Genomic DNA, 27,251 nt, shown 5'->3' with positions numbered 1-27,251 from the left:
ATTTAAATTACATGTAGATCCATGCTTAGACACATACTCTGTCAGTCTCTCTGACACTTGACTAGTTGGATTCCCTCTTCCACAGACTTGTTTTTTCACTTTCCTGGAAAATCTCTCCAAGAATATCCCACAAAGGTTTATTTTTTTATTTTTTTTTTCTATAGCTGTCTGTTAAATGTATCAACTTTCCTAGAAAATATCAGTTCTTGTTAAATTTCAAGATCTGTATTAAAATTTTCTACTTTCCCGGAAAGCTTTTTCATTTTCTCGCTAATTTACTTTAATCTGAAAGATTCAATGTCGACAAGAGAGGTCTCGGCTATGATCAAACAAGGTTTTATTTCAGACCAAACGCTCTCATTTTCACCATCAAGAACCACCTCAACAGTATCAAGACTCTATTCTCCTTCCTCTTCGCCGCCACCATCATCAACACAACAATCCCATCCGCAATTCACCGAGTCAACTCGACACTGTCATGCTCAACCAGCCCACCACGCAACTCTGTTCGAAATGATGTCCCAGGAACAGATACAGGAGACCAACAAACCCATCAAATCCCAATCAAGAATCTTTAAACTCTTATCAGACTTTAAAAACCCTAAAGGTTCTGGTAGCGGTTTGAGTCATGTTGAGCTGGGACCAGGTGATGTGAGGCTCACAGTGGTTGGTAAAGATGGGTTTAGAGTGTGCATAGACGTGCACAAGAGGATTTTGGCTGAGAAGAGCAGGTTTTTTGCTGAAAAATTGGCGAGAAAAGATAAAGAAAACAGAGAGATTTTGCATACGGTGGAGATAAGTGAGTGTGATGACGTGGAGGTGTATGTGGAAACTGTGGTGTTGATGTATTGTGAGGACTTGAAGAAGAGATTGCTTGGTGAGGATCTTGACAGGGTCTTGACTTTGCTTAAGGTAAATGCATATGTTCTTATTATTACTGCATGCTTGTTCTTTTTCTCTCTTCCTCTCTCCTTAATTCTTAATTTGTGTGTGTAATGAAATGGGTGTTTAGGAGGAGATTGATTTTAGGATTGGCTTATGAATTGAGTGTACTGTTTGATTTACTTTTTACCAGTTGTCATAGTCAGTGAAAGTTGAAGAACACAAAATAAATAAGAGTGTCAATTTTTTTTTTTCTGTTTTGGATGTTTTATGTTGATCTTCTTAATTCGGTTGAGTTTCATTAGAAGTGCACTGTTGTTCTTTTTGTTATACTTTCTGGTACTTTGGTGGTTGTATATGATTTGATATGTTAGTTATGAGGATATGCATATAGGTATAGTTATGTTTAGCACTGGAAATTTCTGCTGCTACTTTCTGCAAACTGGGTTTAGCTTTGTGTTTCTGGGAATAGCCTCATAGGATCAAAATTAGCTACTGGCAGAAATGTTTTTTATTTTGCTGTTGCATATCTGAAACTTTGATTTTTCATTTTTTGTGACAATTATCTGCTTGGAATTCGAATTTTACTTTTATATGTCGGATTGAGCTCCTATGTTTTTGAGAAACCAATCAATGTTAATCTTGTTTACTCCAACCCTTGTTGGCATGCAGAAAATAACTGGTGAAAACATGAAAGCTCAATTTGCATTATTGTGAAACTTTTCTAATAATAATGTTCCATTGTAGGTCTCTGCTGCCGTCATGTTTGATGCAGGAATTGTGTCATGTTTGGAGCATTTGGAAGCTGTTCCTTGGTCTGAGGAGGATGAAGAGAAAGTCATCTCTGTTCTCAGTGAACTTGAGCTTCAAGACGAAGCAGCTGAAGTCCTGCAGCGAGTAACATTTGAACCATCAACCTCTTCCCGAGCTGATGACATTTTCTTGAAACTGCTGAGTAGTGTTCTACAAGCCAAAGATGATAAGGCCCGTCGAGAGATGAAAACTGTGATTTCTAGGTTACTTAAAGAAGATGCTTCTGATTATGACAATAGGCTTGATGTCTCTAAAGACACCCTTTATAGTCTCTGCCACAGATGTCTTAGTTCTCTGATCCTGTGCTTATCAGAAGCTACAGGTATGGATGACAGCAGAAAGGATCGAGGGGCTTTAATGGCAGAAATAGCTCGAGAAGCTGATAATTTGCAGTGGATTGTTGATATCCTAATTGACAAGAAAATATGTGATGAGTTTGTTAAAGTATGGGCGGATCAAAAGGAGCTTGCCATACTACATTCAAAGATTCCTACCATGTATCGACATGAAATTAGCAGAATCACTGCCCAACTATGTATTGCGATTGGCAGAGGACTTATCTTGGTGCCAAAAGACACCCGGTTTTCGTTGCTTTCCACATGGCTGGAAGCACTATATGAAGATTTTGGATGGATGAAAAGGGCTTCTAAATCTGTAGATAGGAAGTTGGTCGAGGATGGTCTGAGCCAAACGATTCTTACCCTGCCATTGCTGCAACAGCAGTCTATTTTGCTAAATTGGTTTGACCGATTTCTTAATAAAGGGGCTGACTGTCCCAATATTCAGAAAGCATTTGAGATATGGTGGAGAAGAGCTTTTATTAGGCAATATTCAGCAGAGCGGGATAGCTCCCATTTGCAAATAACTGTTTGCGATTATCCAAAATGAACAGTATGTCAAACAATCTTCAGAAAGTTGAAAGCATATTTGTACATATGAAGTGACATTCTTTTTACCCTTAAATTTCTCTCTAGATCTATTTGGACTTGGGTTTTCTATTTTCGTGTGAAGTTCAAATCTTATATGCAGAGGCCTTGTAACATGTAAGGATGAGAGAGAGCATCGGAGATAACAAATTTTGTAAGTTATCTTTGGTTTATCATATCCTTGTTTTTGTATCAGAAACTTCACAAAAAGTAATGCTTGAGCATGTATGGTGTGTGTAAACATCTAGAGGTGATGGCAGTCTAGAAAGATAACATATAGGGGGTGTCAGTGTCATAGCAAATTTCAATTCCTTTTTATACTATTTGAACTTGTAGAGTGCACAAGATTGCCGAATTGAATTTGTATTTGTTGATCGGCAAATTATGGTTCTTTATTTCAGGAAGTACCATTGTTTAATCTAATTTGGAAACCCGTCATAAGGACCTATAGTTGGGTGGTTATCATCAGCCATTAGGTTCAAATGGTATAAAAAGGAATTGAAATTGGCTGAACCTAAAAAATTTATGCGAATTATAGAGAGAATATTTACAACTGTGTAAATCATTGCATGGGCTGTTGGACAATCAGAATTTTAACCTTTTCAACTATAACAATTTCCCCCCAACAAGGTTGAAAGAGCGTAACCCACAAAAGTTTGCCTAGGACAAGATATACTTCAGAAAATTAAATTTTGGACTAATATTATTACATACTACATCAATAGTTCTGTTTAGGAAGGACATCTGATATCCAGCAAATTTTACGCAAGAGAACCCGCACTCCTAGATTGATGAGGAGCTCCTTTTATGTTGGCTGCTGGTTTGCGGATTCATTTTAACACCTGAAGCAGATCGCTTTCTCTGTCAAAGTTGTGAAAGCCATTCCAGAGGGGGTAAATCTGGCATGTAAATCTTGCTTCACAATCTGGAATCCTTTAAGTCAAGATAAAATTGGATCTGCTGCCTTGTATCTCAGCAATGGAGGCACAATATCTCTGCTCATAGAAAACATCATTATTATGATATACCAAATGTATACACAGCAAATTAGTGGTCTAACATACTGAAAATAATTGGACCTGCACAAAGGCTTATAAAACTTGGTATAAACAGAATTTCTCCGATAACAATTTTACATAATTCTCAACATTGCAAGAGATTTATAAAGAATTGAAAAAAAAAAAAAAAAGTCTTGCGGAGCCATAAGTATGAAACAGTTTAGTTTAGTCAAGAATACAAAGCTTATTATAAATAATTTTTTAGAAGGCCTTTAGACAATGTTCTACAACGCAAATAAATGGATTGAACTTCCATATATTCCAAAAATCCATGAAAAACTCCATCCAGCTTGTTCTGATAAAGTTACAGAGATAAGGAAGGGCGTCTTAAAATAAGTGTGAATTTTTTTAAATACTTACGATCTTTATATTACGATGACAACACGCAAACATGTGTTTTCTGTAGTAAAATATATTGTGTTCTTACCTTTGTCTAACTTTGAGTATCCCAGTTCCTATCTGCATAGGGATTCCCATAATGATGCATTCACTTACTCCCTCAATCCTATCATCCCTCCCATTTACAGAAGCATTGAAAAGGTGATCTGCTGTCTTTTCAAATGAAGCCAACATCAATACACTTTTGTCCATTTTTTGAATTCCAAATCTTGTGATTCCAAGAACTTCTCCCTGTTACAATAATCAATTACATGTGAGTATATATCACATCCCACAATTGCAAGCTTGAAAAAATACTCTTAACAAGCTGGCTTCAGTTTAAGGTTATAAATGCAACACAATGTCACAGAAAAGAATCTGAATAACTCACCCTAAATGTCATCAGATCTGCTAAAAGCATCATATGCCGTATGTCTATGCTCATCCCATGATGCTTCATCGTTACATTTATCTCATCTATTATGCATGTTCTTGCAGCTTCAATTCCAAGAATCTGTTGTACTTCAATAATGTGATTACTCTTTGTTTTTCGTCCATCAATTCCTTCAGTGCCCATGACTGCTTGGAGGCCAGTGCTAAAATATGGGATAAGACAAGACAAAAAAAATAATCACAAAATCTAGTCTGTAACAGAAATGCATTACAAATTTCGCTAGCCAAATTTTAAAAAAGAAAAAAAAAAATCCAAATAAACATATTAATGTTGCTCTTGTAAGTTTCCAAGCAGAATATAGTTGATGACACATTAGTTGTGGTATGCAATGTGTAAGTGGTGGTCTATGGAGTTCATGCTTAAAAAGGGACTTGAAAAATATTTGGTTTTACCCTAGGGTCCAAATGAGGGCTACATTGCATTCAACCACATCTCTAATTTCTTGGTCAAAACTGAGAGCCTAATACTGGCTTTTATGCATTTAAAAAGCTCCCAAGATAATACATTAAGGAAATCTTATTGCCACTCATGGGGGCAATCTCACAGTTTTACTCTGATAAATCTCTTGCTGAGTTTTTCATCAAGAATTGTACAATTTAATAGTCTGAAAATTTATTGCTAAGCTGGGTAACAGGGACAGAAATAAAGATACATTCTTGCAGCATATTAATCTTAAAAAGACAAGGTTTCCATTCTCAAAAGAGTAGCCTTGCTGGTTAGTTAAATCTCTTTCAGTGGGAACAAGGGATCAAAATTACTCCTGTAAGTACAAGCATTACATTTCCATACAGAAAAAGGAAATCCATACTTTATGTTCAACAAAATGATTGGTAAAACTATTATCACAAAAGCGTAAGGTCTGATACTCACACTACCAATTAAAAGATTGGACTACCACATTCAGTAACAACATTGTTACACATATTTACAGGAGTTTTCTCATTTGTAAAAAATGAAAAACAAGTTACATAAATATTCACTTAGCTGTATAGAACCATGAAGTGATTGTGGGTTTTGGCCACTCGTGTTTTATACCCTCTTCAAGCCCCTTCAACCCTAATGTGAGTGGAGTTAGATCCTAATAACCACTTTATAACTAACAGAAACCTTACCTGTTAACTAGCCGGTAACCATTTTTTACCAGCTTCACAATGCAAAAAAATAGTATATTGTCTTGATAGCAATTTTTACCTTCTCTATCTTGCAATCAGAGTTTTTCCAGAAAAATATTGTTTTATATCCACAATAGGGAATTCAGAATTATAATAACATAAACATAAAACAAGAATATCCACAAGAAAAGAAACTAAAAGTGCGACATATCAGTTAACTCAGATGCAGTTAGTCTAAATATTGCTTAAATGGAGTAGAAAGAGTAGGAGCCAATTAAAAGTTTAAACAAAACTAACCCTTCTACCAACAACCGGAACTTTTTCTTCTCGTCTTCATTCTCTTTGAATTTCTTTTTCTCCTTTTCTTTCTCAGCAATAACAACACGTTCAACGGCTTTTATGCCCTGTCAGAAATAGAAAAGTAGCATTTCTCTCAACAATTGCAACTACAAGATAGATAACAGCATTATAAAATTACCAGGATTTCCCAAAAGTCACCTTTATCATAATCATTGGAAGCACCTTTTTCAGAGAATGGAGTTCGAAATGAATTTTACTTTTCTCAGCCGGAGGAAAAATTTCCAATTTTCTAAAATCCAAAACCTTGATATGCTGCAGATAACATGATCATGAAATGAAGTGTTAGGAATATGTATACGTATCAGATTATTAGAAAACACCATTGCAAAATTTCACCTGTTCCTTCAGTTTGATTCTTGGAGTTTGTAAAATTGATTCTTTCACGACATCAGCAGTTATACATAGATGTGCATCTTGAATTGTTTGCATATCAAGCGTGATGATTATTGATGCTAACCTTGAAGTCATTACAATCTTGATACTCTTAGCTACCTGCAAGAGCATGAGATGGTTGAAAAAGTTATAAAAATCCAACACAGTGAGAGAATGGTGGGAAGATAAATCCATGAGTTGAATTAGAATTTCAAAAATGGAAACAAATAAACTATCAAAAGAAATCTATCGCTGCTAAGGTCCAAAAATCAAGAGCAAGGGAACCTGAAGCACTAAGACAAAAAATCTGAGGAAAGCGACTGGCACTATGTAGAAACCAAATTTCGCAAGGACCACTAACAACCGAACAGCTATTGATGGGAGATAAGCACCAACAATTTCGGATTCCTAAACTGTAATAAGAGATCTTTTATTGAATAAAACCACCAGTATGTAAGGATCAGGAAGACCTTATCCAATTTAAAAAACAAAGAAAATTGAAGAAAATATTGAGAAGCTGTAAGAAACAAAGTTCCGGAAAACAAGATAACAGATTTTTTACATGAACTAAATTATATACCTGCCCTAAAACAGTTTTCTCAATCCGGCTTTTCACCACTCGTGCAGAATTCTCATTATAATCACACTCAAGTTCTGCTGTAATAATAGGAGTGCTAATCCTTTTAGCTCCATTTATTATTTCTTTGATACGAGGAACTCCTTGTGTAATATCTAAGTCAGAGAGTTAAGGGATATATATATATTTATTTATTTATTTATAAAACAAATGGCTGAAGGCCATAGAGTTTAGTTGATAAACATCTGTGCTCATTCAAAACAAAGAAAATACATTAATGAGGATACTCATGCTAGCGACTCCAGCAAAGTGAAAGGTTTTCAATGTCATCTGTGTTCCTGGCTCACCAATACTTTGAGCTCCAATTGCTCCAATTGCAGTTCCAGCTTCAATTTTTTTCAAACGATAACGAGAGAAGCAGGTTTCCATGAAAACCTAAAAAAGTCAATAAATAAAAATGAAACTAGAAATATCTTACAGCTTAAATAAAAAATAAAGAACAAAAGAAAACTATTATGACAAACAATGTCATACACTATGCATTTAATTGTTAGATCAGGAAAGAATTATTATACAACTTACTTTATAGACTTTTTTGATATCACTGACAGTGGTGACTACCATAGGCAGCAATTAGGTGGCAGTGGTTGTAGTACAGTAATGACAAAATGCAATGTACATTGCTGATAGTTGTAGTGAGAGCTTGGAAGTGGTAGGGATGGATATATGAGATTTTGGTTGTATTTCAATGGTCTACAAGTACATGATGAGTGATGACGACATGGTGATGATGGCAATGGCATGGTAACAGTGGTATTGAGGTTGTGGCATTTCAAATCCATTAAGACTTATATAATAAGACTTAATTTTGACACTCCTTCAGCCCTCAAACAGAACACAAATAAATATAATAAATAAACCAAAAAATAGATAGAAAACTACCTCAAGCTGCCTTGCGGTGATACCAGATGTTTTATGGACAACTTTTTCTAAAACCTCAGAATTTGTATCCCCAGAAAGATCTTCGATAAATTTCATCTTTTTCTCTAATTTATCACGGTGACCTTGAAAGAATTTTCTCAGAGAATCTATAAAGGCTTCAGAGCAATCCTTGTCAGAGTTCACTCCACATTCTGCAAGCCGCTTTCTTACCATCTCAGAGATTTCTTCGGGAGATAGGTACTTATTTTCACCCACAGGACAGGTAGCCTGTAAAAGGATAAAACAAAGGCTAATATGTTCACATTCTTCCCAATTATGTAAAATTCACAAAATAATAAAGAGTAATGTTTTTAACCTCTACTTTCATCAACAATCTACCAAAATTCAAGGGATCCCCACTTTTTCCTTCCATATTTGCAGGATCCATACCGTCATCCCCATAAAGAAATTGAACTATACATCCACTTGCATTCCGTACAGAGTTATCATAATGAATGGATAAGTCCTCCAATGCTTTAATCAATCGACGAGACATATACCCAGTATCAGCAGTTTTCACCTGCACTAGTTGAGAGTGTTTTATTAACAGCATGTCTTGAGTCCAAATATAATGTTTCCTTTCTTCCCAAAGGTAAAAATTGAACATCCAAACTCCATTGAGTATAATCAGGTAGAACGAACACATCTTGTGCAATGACAATGATGAGGCTCTAAGTTCAACTGTTTTGAACGTAAATTAGCATGAAATCTCGTTAAGTCATAACATCGAAAAAAGTACATATATATTTTAACCTTATCAGTACCATAGGAGAGGCAGTGCTTAGAAGTTCACAAATATCTACCAGCACAAGCTGTAGAACAATCAGTTAGGATCAATAATTCATGTGTGTGATTCTTTTCCTCCTACAAAAGGAAAAAAAATGTATTTGCTCAAAAATAAATTTTGACCAAATTTTTTCTTATTTTAAATGGGAGTAGGTGAATAATTTCACCCAGAACTCCCAGAGAAACAAACAAAATTTCACTTACATATAGTGATTTCAAATTTAATTTACTTTCACAGAATAGGAATACAACTGGCAGTCACCAACTATTTAATGAATTAGATATCACTATGTTATAGAACTCCTCTAACAAATCAATTTCACACAGTCAAATAACAACAATCAGACAAGAAAACATTGTTTATTACTCTCGACTAACCTTAACACACCAACACACTATCTTATAACAAAATAATGAAATAGAAGATGAAAAAGAAAGAAAATGTTCTGGCAAACAAGGGTGCCAGTCCTTCCCTTGGCCAAAGGCCCCCTTGAATGATTTCCTGAATAACTTGTTGTTCCTCATTCCTCTCATCTTCTCTTCTTATAGTTCTTCCCCTCTAACACTTTCCTTTCCCTCTGATTCCCCTAATTCTCGCATGTCTATTTTACCCTGACAGGAGCCTTATTATTCTACCAAGATTGGAGCCCTTGCCTTACTTGTTGTGGTTGTTGAATCCTTTCTCCTTGTCTTCTGTTTTGCCCCGGATTATGGTGACTAATTCATTACTTCCTAAAATTCTGCTCTTGCCTCCTTTATTTCTCCTTTTGTATACTTGTGTAATTTGAGGCCCAACACACTACCATAGACCGTATTTGCTTATATGTTGCTCATGCATCAATGTCAACTTTTATAGACCAGCCAAACTATTGCAGCATTAATGTGTAATATGTTGATCGGAAGAAATAATTTTACAAGATAAGCCATGAAAAAGGAACCAAAACTAACATTACAGAGAGCAATAAAGAGAATATAATGATAATCCTTAGTTAAAATAAACAGCTAAACAGAACTAAAGGGAGAGTATCAGTACCGCCGTATCTACAAGACCTTCTCGCCCACCCATTGTATGGAAGAAAAACTCAGTAGCTGTCAACCCACTATAGAATGAATTAGCAACAAAGCCTTTAGCCTGCATAAAGAAATACAACATTTCCCTTTAATGCTGAGAACATTGTGCTTTTTTAGTAACATTTAATTTCACAGGATGAAGTTGGACAAGCACTCTATTTTTTTAATAATAAATGAGGGACTTCCATGCAGTAAATCCCTTTTTCTCGAACCACGTATCTCTCTTTGATTCTTACCAAGAAAAAAAAAGAAAGAAAATAAAATAAAATGGGCTTTCTCTTTTTCAGATTTTAATAAACTATTCCTTCAAAATGCAAACATCCATATTGATACAGAACTCCTATTATCTATCACAGGTGTATACAGTAGTTTGGTTGAATCAATAAAATTTGAATAAGTCCATTATAAGTAACAAAGAAATGGGAATGCAGTAGTGGAGGCAATAGTGCACCAAAAAGTTGGTTGCACACACTACCACATAATTATAGATATCAAGTGCATGTTTAAATTTATATTACTCATGTAAAGCCACTTTAAGACAATGATTTTGCCTATGTCCAAGCATGCAACACTTGTAAAATAGAAAAGTATCAACATCACTCGAAGAGAAACTAAGATATGTGCTTCATTATAGCCAAGGAAGAAAAGATATGTGCTTATCATTATAGCCAAGGAAGAACTTGTTGTTTATTTTTAGCGTTCTACTGACCTAGATTGGCCATAGGCAAGTAATCCCACACCCTAAACCCAAGAATTGATCCTTGAGACCATGCAATTGTGCTGCTTGTCATACCAATGGCTTTACTACTAAGAATACATACATCAAATGGTAAGAAAGTCAATGCATGAAAAAGAATTTCTATCAACCAAAAACTAAGTTGGAATTTATAAAATCTGTCCATTGCTTCGCCAAGCAGATGATCATAAGATATTGTAAAACTTAAGACATTTCCTAAAAATTTTATATGCTCTATATGCAAATCAGATTTTATTTTATTCTAATAAATATTTCCAAAAATAGCTATTATCCAGTCTAGTATGGTATGACAGGTGATCTCCAACAAATATTGTACAGTAGATGCATAATACCTGCATAGGCGTAAGTTCTAGCAACACAATGAAAATAAAGAAAATCTGCAATACTTGAACTTACAGCAGGGGCTTTTGATTTTCTAGGGAAATGAGGAAGGCTTCGATCTATGAATCCATTAGGAGCTCGACGACCCCCAACTGATTGTTGACCGACTAATGCAACCATTTGGCTAATATTAATAGGAGATCCTTTGGAACCACATTGTGACATGATCAATGGACTGTTTCTCCAAGGCAGTCCTCCCATGCATGCCTGATAAGGAAAATTTGAGTGATTCTCGTACAATGTTCAAGGCCCAACAGGGAGAAAAAAATAATACTTTGAAGCAATTAATTTTGACTCAAACAAGAACTATATCCTTCAGTAACACCTACTTTCAGCAACAAACATTCAGGTTAGGCTAGGTCTTCAAGTCATGCAATGATGCATCACACATAGCAGAGACCATCCACTCATTTGGGTAGAAAATACTATAAGAAAAATAAATATCATATTCTTACCTTCCCAGCATCTTCTCTAATCCTATTTAATAAATCTGTTATCACAGCTTCTAGTGTTTGAGCGGCATCACAACCAGGTTTAAGTTGTAGCTTTCCTTCGTTGAACTCTTTTATTTTTACATTACAAACATCATAATTTTCTGATAGTAATCTCTTTTTTTTATCAATCAATTCTTCTTTCGGTTGGACATCATCAATCCCAATTGAGAAGCCATGATTTCCAATCCATCGAGCACTGCATACCAAGCAAATATGGAGACAACATTTCTAATTTCAGATTATGGTACAAATTTTACATCAAATCATCAAAAGCATCCAAGAAAATGATGAATCATCTCAGCACAAAAAGTGCAGATAAAGTCAACCAGACAAATAATTTAACATCACAATGTTCACGGAGACAATTTGCAGTCACCTCTATGCTGTATCTAACATCTTGCCTGGTTACAAAAGTCCTAGCCAACCACCATCAATGACAACAATGTATTATATCCAACATTCAACTGTATTAATTTTTAGAATTATCATAACAACTTTACAGATCACACTAAAATCAAAAGGAAAGTAGACGGCTATTATGAAAGGGGGTTAATTTATAAAAATGCTTTCCTTTCACCTAGAGTCTACTCCCTTCTTTTCATTTTTCTTTTATAATCCATAAATCCCATAAACTCACTCTGCGAAATAATAAACTATATTAACTGACAGAAATCATTATACAGCAATACAAACATATAAAGAACTTTTGACAGCATTGTTCCAAGATATGTTCAATAATTTCAAATGTATTATTTGCTAGGTGAATACAAGAAGTTGTGGTGGGTAAAATGCAAATATAGACCTCAAACTACACATTGCAGAAATTAATCCATAGGAGGATGTAGAAAGTATTTCTGTCCAGTAACCAATAAACAGTAAAACTGTAATTATTTAAGTCAAACCAAGATACCAAATCAAAAGATCCAGTCAGAAGACTATATGGCACTTGCACAAAAGATTATATGACCAGCAAATAAGAAAATGCATGGACATGTACATGCAATTTAAAGGAATAAAGCAAAGTGCAAATAAAAAAGTTCACTGTCATTCAATGCCCACCAAATAAAAAGATGAACGGATATTTCCAATGAAAATTTATTGGAATAATGTTACCTCAATTTAGCCAGTCGATTCATGCAAACTGCAGCAGCATGTGCACCATAATCTCTAAGAAGAACAGAGTAAAGTCCATCTTTATTGCCATTTCCTGGAGTCATTTTCCTAGTGTAAGAACATGTTATCTGGTTTGGAAAAAGCAAGAAACTCTAAAAGAATAACATAATCAAACCCTTTTAATAAGCTACAAGAAACTAGATTCAGCTACAATAGTAAGGACCCGGAGATATGATAAACTCACCTAAAGTTGCCTTACCCACTTGCCCAGAAATGAGCTCACTATTCCGAAAATAAACAAACCCATCATTAGGGCACATTGAATCTATTCGAATTTCGTCATCCCCTTCAGTTCGAATTAACTTGTTGGAGTAGGTTTTCTCCTTGACTGCAAGATTAAGATAGACCCTCATAGTAGCATGTGGACGCAAGAGAACACTAAATACTTGTTTCCCAGTCCAGAGCTCAATTGGCTGCATAATGGATATAACCAAAGTTACAAAAGTAGACAGGCAGCAGGTGCAAAAAGATATCAACTAATTTGTTCTTTTTCCCTATTACCACAAAGTGTACATGATTTCAATGCAATTTTCAAAGTATAAGCAATACTATATAGAGGTACACCCCATGTCAAGCTTCACAACCTTATTTCAAACTAAATCATTTACAAATATTCCATGGGACAGCAAACAGATTATATTGGAATCAAAGAAAATGCTAGAACACTATCGAGATTACACATCTCACCTTAAGAATTGCAGGTGTTGGTAAATCAACGAGGTCCATGCCATCTCCTAGATAACAACACATAAGCGAAAAAGTTGCGCGGTCATAGAATGTGTCCTTCCTTGTAATGAGAAAAGAAGAAGTCAAAAAGTCTTGAGTAGAAGCAACCAAAATCTCCCCATTTTTTGGTGTGCATAAATTGTTTTGCACCTGGGAAGCACACAGAAAATCTCATAAAACCATTTTCAATATTTCATGAGTTAAAATAATTTTACATAATGACAGTAAGGCCATGGCTTATTTATTTAACCAAGAAAACATAATTTAACAAGACAATTGATCAAATGAACAATTACTAAATGAGATTGGTGGGCCACACCACAATGAGCTCAAGAATTAATTAAGACTGGTGGCCAAATTGATTTACATGCAAGGCTTGATTAAGATCTCATATTGTAGTGGCCATTTAGCCTCATTTCAAGTTTTCAGTGTTAGAATATTGCTGCTTCAATTTAATTCAAGTATTCTTACTGATCCAAAGATCTTGTGGATATCCAGTATTAATGGGCTACTAAAGATTGTAAAAAATAGCGATTAAAAATCCAAGTGTGTTTGTTTCAGTTCAAATTCTTGAATCTACAGTCAAACTCTGAGCAGAACAGGGTGCTTCAGAAGTTTATGAACATAAACATAGACCATTCAGCTAGTGGTTAAGTTTAGAGAAATTTCTAGCATATATGTAGATTATTTTCAACATTATTATGATAGCCTTCAGTTTGATGCCTAAAGACCCCTCGACGTCAGCATAAGGCCTAAGAAAATTACCCCCATCAACATAAGAGCCTCTGTTCGAGCCTCTTCTGTTTGTGGCACGTGCATATTCATTTCATCACCATCAAAATCAGCATTATATGGGTTGCAAACAGATTCATTGAATCTCAATGTTCTCCAAGGCATTATTCTTGCCTGCATGCATAAAACGAAAAATAAAAATCAATTAGATATATATGAAAAAAAAAAAATCTTACATGAAACCAGTTCAAAGGATCTAAAATCAATTTTGATCACCCTATGACACATGATAGACATCCGATGCAAGCTAGGTTGTCTGTTGAAAAGAACAACATCCCCATCTTCCAAATGTCGATCAACTATACAGCCGTATTTCAATTCATCAGCTATGCGAAATCTAAATTTACCATACAGGACCCTGCACAAATACAGCCATAAGACCCAATAATTAACACAAGAATTTTTCACAAGAATTTAATAATCGGTTGTGAACCTTGCCTTGCTGTGCCATCAGGATATCTGACCATCCTTGCCCCAGGGTATTTATCAGGGCCATTACGGACGCATTGCCTCAATTTCTCTAAATTGTAATGTGAAACACGTTCAGGATAAGTTAAAATCCGTGCCATTCGGATGGGAATTCCTACCTAAACCCAATACATTCATCAGATGAAAGACAAGTTGAAGGCATATAAGAATTAAGAGCAGCTCAAAAGTTGCTTGTGTTATCATAAAATGCTTGACCTCAGTAATTTTTAGATTAGGGTCAGGTGATATGACAGTCCTGCCAGTATACTCAACACGCTTGCCAGATAGATTCCCACGAAAGCGTCCCTGCTTCCCTTTGAGACGCTGAACAAAACCACTTAATGGCTTGGATAATTGCATGGTAAACGGAGGAACACGAACATCACTGTTTATATACTGGCCAACCTCAACTTGAAGATTATCCCAAGCAAGCTAACCAACAATTTTACATAAGCCAATTGTGGGAATAATATAGGCCCAAAGCAACATCTTTATTATACCACTTTTAATTCATTAAGGAAAAACATAATCAAGAAAATGATTAGAAACAAAAACAAGGGCGTAACTATGCTAACATTAGACTGGGAAAGGAAAATAAAAACATGAATGAAACATAAACAAGAATTCAATAAGAAATGTGGCTATTAGTTAGTGGCCAGAGAGCTTGTCACCATGAAAAAGTCAATCTAAATACAAACAACGTTCAAGAAGTACATATCATATATTATATTTGAAAGTAAAAATGGAATAAACAAATCTTGTATGAATGTTGCTAATGAGAATTGAGCCCAAGAAGTACGTAACTTGTCATGTCAATGGAGGGAAATAAATATCATGTTCTGACCACTCTCAACTAATGCTTTGGATCTTAAAATTGCAATGTGAACAACAGAACTAGTACAACAAGAAATTTACCTTCTTTATCACTAAAACTCCTCTAATGGCCCATCCAAACTCAAGCTTGGCTGGCAAGGAAGAAACCTCGTTTCCTTGTCGGGCAAACAAAATGGAGATCAAATTTTAATTCAGTACTATCGTGGCAATGACAGTGTAGATTTGGAGGGCAGATGGAGAATCATTAAGGATGGAAAGCACAAGCAAATGATAAAGTACCGAGAGCTATTATTGTTAGGAGCCAAATTCAGAAACAAGAACTAAATTCTGTCTACAACTAATTAAGAGAAGTTTGAGCTTGACTCAAGTTGGTACAAACAAAAGGTTATCGAGAAAATTTGAACTAAAATCCAAGCCTACATAATAATATTCAATATTCAGCTTCTTTTAAACAATGGTATAGTGTGATTCATAACACATTTCTTATATTTGAACTATATCATTAATAAAAAAGCCAAAATTGCTCTGGAGTCTGGACTATCAGAAATTTGAATTTTTGAGCTTGAACTTAGCTCATTTGTTAGATGAACTGCGCCAAAATAATTTTTTTACCAAGCTGGAGTAACAATAAACTTCTAGAAATAGATAACTTTAAGCAATGACATATAAATACTGCATCATATCAACAACACATGCAAAATTTATTTAATTTTAATAGTTAATATCAAGAACAATGTTGGAAAAAGTAAAAATCAATTTATTTTCCACCGTACCAAGCATTCAAAGGCAGAACTTGGTTTGACTAAATCCTGTCGAAGACTTGCATTTGCTTGAATAATACGTTTCAACCTCTCTGTAATGTCATTTTCATTACTGCAATAAAGAAGAAGCAGATCAGTAAATGTCATTTATAATTATAGCATCAGCAGTAGACCAGAATGCCAAAGAACAAATTGAAGTCCACTGAACAAACAGAACTTTAACATAATGCAATTTCAGAGATGCCATACAAACCTCTGCGAACCATCCATAATAACAGACGGGCGAATAGCTATTGGTGGGACAGCAATGTTGGTTACAATAAGTTTTTCAGGTCTATCAGAAAGATAAAGCAATTCACAATCCTGAAGTAGAATGGGACAAAAATTTTTCATTAGTAAAGTTCCATACCAGGTTTATGCATAATTCCCAAAACATCAAGAACATTCACAACTCATTATTCCTTTTTAATCTGGATAAGACAAATACTTCAAAAATAAACAAGATTTAATTAAAATATTAACATGTACCTCATCTGTCATTCTTTTAAAAAGATAAAGCACTTTGACAGGATTTAGATTATAAGTAGCTGCATTAATGGATGCCTTGGACTCTTTTGTGTGAGAAATTGCAGATCTGCATTCTTTCTCATTCTCATTCACTTTTGACAGATCATGAATAATTCCCAGCACACCCACAGCCTTCTTCACCATGCCTGAAAGGAACAACAGATGAAGCATGCATTACAAGATTGCAATACCATATCTCTAAATTTTGTGAAGGTTTCTATTTTCTTTCTCTAACATATATTAAATATTGTGAAAAAGATTTGCATCTAAGAACCACTTCTTCCTCCCTTCTAATTAATGGGAGAAAGGACGTGCTTGTATAAGTTCTTGATATACCCACTTCCTCTGTCCCAATTCTTTTTGTTTCCTTTTGGAACGGACATCTTTAGATAAGTATTCATATAGTCTTCATTAAGATCCCAAATTCTAAGAATTGGACTTAAAATATCTACATTAATGATAGTCAAGAAAGAAAACAATCATCAAAATGGACAGGGAAAACTCCCAGGAAAAAGCATCCAATCTAGTAGTATTGAAAATAATCCTACAAATGTATCCATTGTAGCACCAATCCCAGCTAATTAACTGCAAGACTACCAAAACAAAGGCAATATCATCACTCTGCCACATATGTCCAAAAACTTATCTAGACCATACACAGAGATTTTAACGTTACTTATATGTAGGATTGTTTATCATTGACGTGCATATTGAAGGTAGACCATGATTGTTCATCCTATTTTGACCTCTATGCGGTAGACATCTTTTTGCAATTCCTTTTTGTTCTCTTCCAAAATTGTAAGCATATCCATAATGTAAAATTCACTATATTGATAATAAATATTCAATAAAGATCTTGTAATATCTCATAAAGCCACACAGCACTTGCAAAAGACATCAATATGAATATGCCAATTCAAAGGAAAAACTAGATAAGAGACTTTTATGGATGGTCTAGAGGTACAGTCTTACAATAAGCAATTTCCCTATCAAGACAATGACAGGGCAGGAAAATGTATTCTGAATCTTGAAAAATTTATCAAGCACCCTACAGCTTAGTTTCTGTGTCAGTTGATAATTCAATGAACATATATTAGTATAACTACAACATATTTATTAATTGGCATACCAAAAAATAAGTGAATAATGAAAGATCATATCAGTAAAAATATGTAGTGACAAGAAAGGTAAAAGCCAAACCATTTACATATCCACATCTTGGGCATCTCACAGCTTTACTTGCCATGGTACTACACTTTTTTACCATACTCTTCATTAAATCACTCTTCCGCAGAGCCTCCATCTTTGGACTCCTCATCTTTTTCAAATATTCTTTACATAATTTCTCCTCCAGAAGTATGCGAGAACAAGACTACAAATAAACCACAGGCAGCAAGAACTAGTGTAACCAGCATAACAAGGATTAAATAAAGCTTTTCACTTTCAAATGCATGGAATAAATGCCCCATTTATTACATTGTGGAGCACAAGTTTCATCTTTAGCATGATTATAAGCTTAATGCTGATACATTGATATGTCTACTGAAACTACAACAAATAGAGAAAGGAAGATAATAACATGAATTTATTCATTCTACTACCTTACAAATACACTTTAATATGTCCAAGATTGTGCTCAAATATCCAACATTATACACAGGGTGAGCAAGATTCAGGTATCCAAAGTGCCCTGGACAATCACCAAAACCTCCATGGCATGTCGCACATGAACAACTTTTATTTGCAGGTCCCTACATCCCACAAAAAATGAACCTTTCTAAGAACATATTAAATTTTCCTTAAAAACAACAAGAAAGCAGCAAAAGGAGCAATAAAATACGTTGCAAATAATCCATCAAGCATTGAAATAACCTTACCACCTTTCTAAAACACAAATTTCACAATAGTGAAGCTGAGAAAAAAAAAAAGTTCAACATAAAGAGTAACAAAACAATTACATGTTCTTTCTCCTCTAAGGACCAGCAAAATGTAGACAGAACAAGAACATATAGTCTGTCATGATTTAGAATAGTTCATATAATTTTCTTTAGACAATATTTGTGGATGACTCTTATACATACTTATTCTGCATAACAGGAAATAAACTGGTTCTTTTGTTGTCTCCAAGCATGAATAAGTTCTAATATGCTTGAAACAAAACATTCTTGCATCAAAATCAAACAATATATAAAAAGCAATCATGGTAATGTCAGTAACATAGTTGTCTAGATATCAACATCAAAAAAAAAAAAAAATTTCCAATAAAATATAATCACCCGATCAATAATTGAAACAAATGTACATTTCCGGGTAATCAGCCAACAACAGTAATTATATGCAGTAACCTAATCAAATTCTAAATGCCTTTACTTTAAGAAATATAAATATACCATGCGAGGATCCAATAAGCCGCCTTGAATAGGCACTCTATTGGAGTTGTAGTATTGGCCTAAGTACACTTGTACTTCAGCAGCTTTCATGATCTCCGACTCCGACATCATTGAAAACTGAATGCTCTTTCTGTGAATAAAAACGACATCAAAACGAAATTAATTGACTAATATTGATCAAACAAAAACAATTAATTTGATTGTTAACTGACATTTTGCGTGGTCCAACATCTTCAATGTAGGGCTGCTTGGTAAACACTAGGTTCGGCGAACTCTGCTGCGGTTGCAGCATTTTGATCAGTTGGTGCCGCAAATGATCAAATATTGTGTATAAAAATAGTTAAATGCATGTATAACTCGTTGGAGATAATAAAATTGCCAAAATCAAAAGCACAAAGATACAGGGCGCCGCTTACAGCGGTGTGTGGTGAATGAGTTGAGGGTTTTGAAAGAGGTTGAAGGCAAAAGTCTTGAGGTTTTGGGGAGGGAGAGAATTCTCAAATGAAAAAACAAAAGTTTAGATCGTGGGATTCGAACTCGAGATCACAAATGAGATAAAGGTGGCCGCTTGGCCGCTATGGTACAGCAACCAAGTTACCGTTTGCCCTAAAATTATTAAATATAATGTTTACCAAATAAAAAATTAATTGCATCTAACTTCCAAAGTGAGCAGCGATTTCTTCTTAGTTCTTGTTAACCTTTCTATTTAATTCCTTTCTCTAACTTGATATGACAATAGTGCAACTTTTTAATATGTTTTATGTAGCATAATAAAATAAAATTTATTTTAACAATTCTTTAATATTTAAGTGAAAATAATAATTAAATTATTTATTTTATTTTACATCATCATTAATAATAAAATATAATATAATTTTTTTTATAGTAATCCAAATAAATGAAATCTATGTTCCTTTCTAACAAAATTATTAGAGCATCGTTGTTTGATTTGATTGGATAGTGTAACATTTTAATCAATAATAAAATTATAAATATAATTTTTATACATAATTTATATATAAATAATAATATATCATATTATGATTAAGTATTATTTTATATTTATTTTTTAATTATTTAATTATATGATAATACGTTATTATTTATATATAAAAATTATATATATAACATTATTCTTTAATTAAATATATGGCAATGAAATAGCTTCCTATAACATTTAATATGGGTATGTCCCTGAAATTGAAATTATAAGCAATATCCTGCCAATCAATATTTGTTTGGACGACTATAAAGCCCCTATTTACATGGTTATGGGGCTATGTCATCACACTATGGTTTATTGGTAAATTTGTTAATGCTATAAGTCCATTAATTTGTTACATACTCTTGCAAGCAACAAGGATACTTTGTGCATAATTTTATACATAAATAATAAAATATCATTATATTTATTTTTAATTTTTAACTATTCAATCACATAATAAGTTGTTATTTGTGTACAAAAGTTATACACATAACATTACTTTATAAACATTACTATTAGTGACATATATATATATATATATATATATATATATATATATATATATATATATAAAATAAATGTAACTAAAAAAAATAAAAAAGGAAAGGGAATGTTCAAGATTTACAGTATTTTAGACTTTGACTCCAAGCATCTTATGTCTATTTCTTCAAGGAAATGTTTCGAATGTTTCATTATATTTATATCAACTCAATATACTAATTTCTCATGAGATTGTATCATAATTGTTTAAAATTCTACTCTTAAAGTAGTTAATTTAAGATTCTACCTTCATATAATAGTTTATATGGGATTCCGTCGTGTTGGTTTGATTACAAATTAGATGTGTATCTAATTATATTGATTTGACAAAGTATTTGCACAAGTTCTCTAAACATGTGATTTAGGTACAAAAAGAGAAAAAGATTAGATTGTAAGTATATGAACTTTCACTTAGAATTACTATACTTTGGATAGCATAAATTCTCTTATGAACTTTAACCTTTTTAATGTGCTCCCAAGGTGTGTTTTTAGAGATAATTTTGAATCATGGAGAAAATATTTATTTTGAAATTAAAAATATGATAGTTTCACTTCAAAAAACTATTTTAATTTTGTTGTATACTTTAAGAAACAGACAGTCTTATTTTGGGAGTGGACATTCATAAGGAAAAAGTATTAAGTTTTTCAAAATATTTTTCAACTGTTATGAATTGTGACGAATATTATTTATCTTTTTGTATATGAAAGGGACGTTTGAATTCTTTGAAACAAGCATTCCATAATTTGTCAAACTTGTTAAACTTTACAAAATAGTTAACTATATTAAAAACAATTTTCTTGTTTATAGACCGACTTACAATTTGTCTTGAAGAACATAATGTTCTAGGCAAGAAATGTGCATTTAAAAGCTTGGACTTCACTTTTCTTCAAAATGTATAGACCCTTAAATAATTTCATTGAATGGCACTTTCTCGATTGATTGAAACAGAGATGATGAAGAGTGCTAAGGGTTAACAAGTGTTCAAAGGTTATTTGAGATATTTGATTGGACTTATATAACCATGATGTGTTTGTGTAAAATTGTATAAACTTTCTTAAAATAGTTCATTTAAATAATTTTGCTTTATTTAAACATAAATAAATGTATTTTAATGGCTAAGTCTAACAGGGTCGGTGTTGTCAACCGCCGGTAAAAGTAAGATGGATGACTTTATAAACTTGGTGTGAAGAGACGTGTCCCTTCAAACTGACCCTTGTTTCTATCTTCTCCCTAAAAACCCTAGATTCCAGTAAAAGACTCCGAACTAAAGTAACTGTAACCGTAAGTGTTGGCGATGAAGACAATCACAGGAAAGGTTCTCTCTACAAGCTCGATACCCCTCTCCAAAGCCTCCTCCATTCTCTCCAAATTCGCCAATGCTGACACCAACGCCTCACCGGCGCTCTGCGCCTACCTTCGACGTGCTTCTGTTGCTTTTAACGAGTTGTCTCAGCTTCACAAGGAACTCAAATCCAATCGCAAAAGCAAAACTTCCAACTCGGAGATTCTTGCCGAAGAGGAAAAGCCGACCCGAAGTGTCCTCTCTAATCAACAAACCGGTCTTCCCGAGTTGAGAGAATCGAGTCACGGGCTAAGCAACGGAGTAGAGAGCAAGAAAAAGAACGATAAGAAGAAGGAAAGAGGTGAGTTTGTTAACGGGAGTGGAATTGTTGTGGTCAAGGAGAAGACAGCGAAAAAGAAGAGAAAGAGCGGAGAGATTGAGGAGAGAAAGGAAATATATTCAGGAGAATCACCGATTAAGAAGAAAAAGAAAAGAAAAACTGAAGAGCACAGTTAAATTTGGTAATCTCTTTGGAGCAAAATGTACGTGTGGCATTTAAATGGGTAATTTTGTGAGATTGCAGTTTTGCATAATGAAAAGGAAGATATGATTCTTGGGTAGTTTCTATCATGAATTTTTAATTGCAGTGTCATCTATTGATATTGAATCCGATGCTAATTTAATTATACTATTTGTTCTGTTGTTGATATGTGCAATTTGAAACTAAGTAGGAGTGTTCTATTTACTAATACAAAGAATTTTCAGAATGCATTGCAATGGAAGTAAGGGGCTTTCAATTGTTGAAGAAAAATGTCTTCAATTGAATCTGTGTTTCAATGGATTGGTCAAAATGGTTGACACTGGTGGGAAAATTTCTTAAATGTTTATTTTGCTGTCTCTTGAAACTCAGTGTTGCGCTATCGCTTAGTGTTGGATGCCTGTGGCAGTCCAACAGTTCATTGGTCGGTTGAAGTTGGTAACTTCAGTATAATAAATTTTTCCATAAGGAAAAGAAGCCTGGCTAATGATAGTTGTTTAATCATTCACCAATAATTAGCGGACACCATGGTTTGGTTAACATGTGTACACATCTTGGTATTGCATTTGACCAATTATCTGTATAGTAATAGTTGCAAATTCTATTTGTTTGGTTGTCTGTAAATTTAAGTTAGTTGCTCATGAAATTCAAAATAATCACTTTATTTAATCTTTGATTGCTCAGATAACTGTTTACTCGTGTAATACATGCCCACCATTCCTTGAATGGTCTACTAACATTAGTGTTATATGAGAAAATTTTGGAGACCTACGGACTCTTTGATGCTGGCCTCTTCCTTGAATTTGAAAATTCTGTGTCTAGTCTGAAGTTAATATAATAAATAACTAGTGAATTAAGCATAACAATCGTCTGAAATTTATGTCAAATGTTTGCCTCTTTTCTGGATGACATGTATATGAATGGTATAACTAATGATCGATGACATTTGTGTTCAATCTGCTTTACCAAATTGCTGTAGGTTGTAACAAGCAGGAACTAATATCAAGCTTTGTTTGAATGAAATGTGCTTTTCTGTCTTCAAGGAAAATTGTCTTCTGCTCCAGAATATTAGACTTCAGATTCCTTTGAATAGTAATGTTACAAAATTTTCATGTAAGATAATATTGAACAGACATGTTCAATATCAGTTGATGAAGCTCTTTGATAGACAAAAATAATTGGGAATTTCTGATGTTGTTACTGTCCATTCTTTTTACAATAATAAGTTTTTGATAAAAAGTCTTTACTATTCTAATCAGCTGTAAATGCATCTGGTTTTATTTAATCTATAGCTAAGAACTGGCTACATGCATCTCATCATAGAGACAGAGCATTCAGTGGAGGCCAAAAAGTTATGTGACTGTTTCGCACAGCGGAAACCATCCTTCCCGGAGTCATCTGCTTACCAAATAAATATACCATGAAGTTCACCTCGACTTTTCAGCTTAATACAAGACTCGTAGCCACCTTGATATTTGGATGCTGAGCTTTGAGGGAAGAAACACGAGCAGGGGTAAGGTTTTGTGTCCCAGTATACTCTTTAGTCACCACTGGTGGGAGATGGATGAGAAGCTGAGGTTTAGTCTATATCAAAGGAGATAATAAAATGAAATTGAACTGGTACATCAGAAAATGTAATGTCCTTTCCCTCAGCTCCTATATATTCCCTAAAGAGTTTGGTTTGCTGGCCTGCTTGTGTTGATGAACATATGGCTAAGATAATATTTAGAAGAAGACGGACAAGGAGCTTGCACAACTTTCATGGTATTTTTTATTATGCACATGTCTTTTTCAAGTTCATGCATACGTCTCCTGGCATGCACAGCATTATCGCCTTGGCAGTTGTTTGTGGACCAGATTATTTGGAATTCAACTTTCATGGTACTTTTTAGTGTATATGCACTTTACTACAAATTTTATGCAAGTCATCACCCTCTTTGCAATGTTCATCTCATGTCAGTCTTCCAGTAAGAGTCTACACTAAAAAAATTAGCTAGATGATACGCAAGATTATTTAAAATTTTCTGCAAAATAAATCAGAGAGGGATAATATTATTGAATTCTACATGTTAGAAAAATTGTCCTTCCTTTCATTTCCTTGACTCCACATAGATCGACAAACATAAATTCCGCTGAGGAGTTTTACTGAATTGAAAAGAAAAAGAAAATCATTCAGGCAGTTTCTGTTCAGAGCAAGCCAAAAAGTGAGTAAAATAAAGTTAACACTTGGGAAGATCTGCAGGTGGAGGAAGGAGTTTCTGTTTAGGAAGCTTTCCATCTAATACAATCCAAGCCATTTTAAGACCCCAGCTGGTGTGGACTTCAAGGTGGCAATGCATAAACCAAACCCCTGTTCACACACGGTTGAGCTTAAATTAGACTGTTATAATTGAAACCATGTCTAAATCAGCGATAAGATGGATGTTCATTTAACTAATGCAAATTATAGTGATCTTTTGTCTTTCACCTACCTGGATTGTCCGCTAGGAAACGAATGGCCACCCACCCACCTGATGGCACGCCAACGGTGTTCCGTTCAATAGGATCAAAAAGATTGAAGTTTGCAGGGTCATTGTTTGGATCGAAATTTCCAAAACCTTGTCCCACAACAAAGAAATTGAAGCCATGCAAATGAAGAGGGTGGCTTTCAGCACCTAGTATACTGGTATCCTGCAGAATGAGCTCCACGCTTGTGTTATAAGGAAGTACCACTAACTTTGTTCCATTGCTCACCATGGTATTGTTTGGTGGGATGCCGGTGTAATTAAATTGAATCGATGGATAGATAGGAAAGTTGGGGGTGTAAATTCCATTTGATTGGCCAAAAAAGTGAGATTGGAGTAGAGCTGTGTTTGGCATTGTAAAAGAGACATTATTAACCGAAGCTGCAAACATGGTTCCATTGGGGCCTTGGCAGGTTTGGTTACTGCTGCAAGGACTTGTTCCTAGGCCGACTATGAAAAAGAATCGCTTATTGACATTTTTGGGCACATTAGCAGGGAATTGTGCATTTGCTAAGCTGTGAAGTTTATTGGCGAAATTTGTAGCAAATGAAGTGTCGTTAAGAGGAGGTAAAATTGGTTTAATAAGTGGAAGTTTTTTGATGGAGTTGCTTGAATGGAAGTTCATTGGCTTTTCATACTCTAAAATACCAGCAGCTGTTGTATTGTCGAAAGTGCCCCGACCAGTCACATAAGGTCTAGCAGTCATAAAAAATGCGGCACCTGGGTCCTGGGATTTTGTTTCGAGAAGAATATTTGTCGTCTGACCAGGGGCAATGAGTAATGTTTCAGTTTGAAAAGGTTTAACATAAACGGCATCAACCTCAACAACTGTGACAGTATGATTAGCAATGCTGAAGAAGAGCTCGTCATTTAGTGCAGCATTGATTAAACGCAGAAGATAGGTTTTTCCAGGCTTCGCCTTAAGTTTGAACGTATCTGCCAACACAAATTTATCAAAATCAACTAAAATGCTCTTATTCATAGTATATATGTTGTGGAATTGGCTACCTTTAGCTGAGCAGTTATATAAAGGCCCTGGAAGTCCATTGATGGTATAGGCATCTGACACATTAGGGCCTCCACCTGTTTGAAGGGCTTGGCTAATGATAGCCTCAGTATCTGCATTGAACCATTCTCCTGCAATTTCAAATTTACGCATCATTAATATTGCAGCAAATTCATACTACTTTGGAAGAAGATAAATTACAAATGTGTCTTGTTAATAGTTTTAATTACCAAAGATGATGGGGACCTCCCTGTAAGGTTTAGCAAAGGGGTAAGGAACGCCGCGCTTGGGAAGAATGATGATGGGGCCATAGAGAGTTGATCTTAGCCATGATATATGAGCATGCCACCACAGTGTACCTCTCTGCCCAACAATGGTGAAGTTATACACATAGCTCTGCCCTGTTTGAATGGGGCATTGAGTTATATATGCTGGTCCATCAGCCCATCCGCTTTGAAGCTGCCGAATGCCATGCCTGTTTCAAACAAACCATAACTTTTAATCCTATAAGGGCTAAAATGATTTTCCTTATTAAATATATATGTATATATTACCAATGGATGGAGATATTGTTCTGGACATGGTTAACGACTTTGATTAGGAGCTGATCACCCTCCCTTGCTACAATGCGAGGCCCTGGAAATTGCCCATTTACTGCTACAATGCTTTTGGTATGGCATAGACGTGTCACATTTTGCAATTGGACCTACAAATTAATATACGTTAAAAGTTATTAAAACTGCCCATTTATTGTAGAATGTATCATATTGCAGTATTTCATACATCAAATTTGTAGTGCCTAGTGATGCCAAGTGCAGGCTCAGCAAACAGAGACAAAGTGAAAAAAGAGAAGAGGAATCCTATGAGGGCTGGTGATTGAAGCAGTGAAGAACCCATTTTTTTCTCCACTGTGTCTAATGGACGCATAGAAATAGAACTACTTCTTGAGTATGTATGTATATATTCATCAAAGCTTATACGTTAGCATTTATATAAAGAGTTGAGGAAGGTTAACGGCGTAGCTGAAGGTGATAAAAAAATATTGCAGCAGATTTCTGTAGTTTCAAGCACAGTGAAAAAGAAGAGCTCAATGGCTAGTTGTTAGAACAACTTTAGAGTGGTGTCAAAGGTAATCAATTAATATTTCTAACCACCTTTCTTTCTAGTCAAACCTTGATTATCTCCTCATTTATATGCCTATGCAGATCATATGGTGAATAATTGATTATAATTTTGCCGACTTCCATGTTTATTAAAGATTACTGATTCTGATCACCAACAC

At 34.5% G+C, this 27,251-nt stretch overlaps 4 protein-coding genes across 4 annotated transcripts; 2 read left to right on the top strand and 2 right to left on the bottom strand.

The window, feature by feature from the left end:
• The first annotated feature begins 18 nt into the window (after positions 1–18).
• LOC123209643 (BTB/POZ domain-containing protein At5g60050) lies at positions 19–3,003 on the top strand. The gene is made up of 2 exons (XM_044627769.1): positions 19–912; positions 1,630–3,003. Exons 1-2 carry the CDS (start codon positions 298–300, stop codon positions 2,581–2,583), a joined length of 1,569 nt encoding a protein of 522 aa, XP_044483704.1. The 5' UTR covers positions 19–297; the 3' UTR covers positions 2,584–3,003.
• A 155-nt stretch (positions 3,004–3,158) lies between these two features.
• On the bottom strand, positions 3,159–19,659 carry LOC123209642 (DNA-directed RNA polymerase III subunit 1). Its single transcript, XM_044627768.1, has 27 exons — positions 19,326–19,659; positions 19,114–19,243; positions 18,325–18,474; positions 17,924–18,095; positions 16,685–16,869; positions 16,410–16,519; positions 16,169–16,268; positions 14,778–14,993; positions 14,532–14,680; positions 14,310–14,451; positions 14,067–14,207; positions 13,263–13,451; positions 12,760–12,988; positions 12,516–12,609; positions 11,364–11,598; positions 10,924–11,115; positions 9,733–9,831; positions 8,230–8,433; positions 7,875–8,141; positions 7,220–7,367; positions 6,936–7,087; positions 6,320–6,475; positions 6,122–6,235; positions 5,921–6,027; positions 4,449–4,653; positions 4,107–4,309; positions 3,159–3,616 (listed from the first exon to the last, which is right to left on the bottom strand). Exons 1-27 carry the CDS (start codon positions 19,403–19,405, stop codon positions 3,562–3,564), a joined length of 4,224 nt encoding a protein of 1,407 aa, XP_044483703.1. The 5' UTR covers positions 19,406–19,659; the 3' UTR covers positions 3,159–3,561.
• A 2,274-nt stretch (positions 19,660–21,933) lies between these two features.
• Positions 21,934–22,437, top strand: LOC123208639. Its single transcript, XM_044626165.1, has one exon. The coding sequence runs from the start codon at positions 21,934–21,936 to the stop codon at positions 22,435–22,437; it is 504 nt and encodes a 167-aa protein (XP_044482100.1).
• A 1,943-nt stretch (positions 22,438–24,380) lies between these two features.
• On the bottom strand, positions 24,381–26,896 carry LOC123208638 (laccase-17-like). Its single transcript, XM_044626164.1, has 6 exons — positions 26,753–26,896; positions 26,524–26,675; positions 26,200–26,444; positions 25,972–26,100; positions 24,931–25,899; positions 24,381–24,809 (listed from the first exon to the last, which is right to left on the bottom strand). Exons 1-6 carry the CDS (start codon positions 26,894–26,896, stop codon positions 24,679–24,681), a joined length of 1,770 nt encoding a protein of 589 aa, XP_044482099.1. The 3' UTR covers positions 24,381–24,678.
• Positions 26,897–27,251: the final 355 nt, after the last annotated feature.

This window comes from Mangifera indica, chromosome 2, assembly GCF_011075055.1.
Source record: "Mangifera indica cultivar Alphonso chromosome 2, CATAS_Mindica_2.1, whole genome shotgun sequence".
NCBI lineage: Eukaryota > Viridiplantae > Streptophyta > Magnoliopsida > Sapindales > Anacardiaceae > Mangifera > Mangifera indica.
Note: the sequence above shows the minus strand (reverse complement) of the source record. Positions and strands in the feature narration are given on the sequence as shown.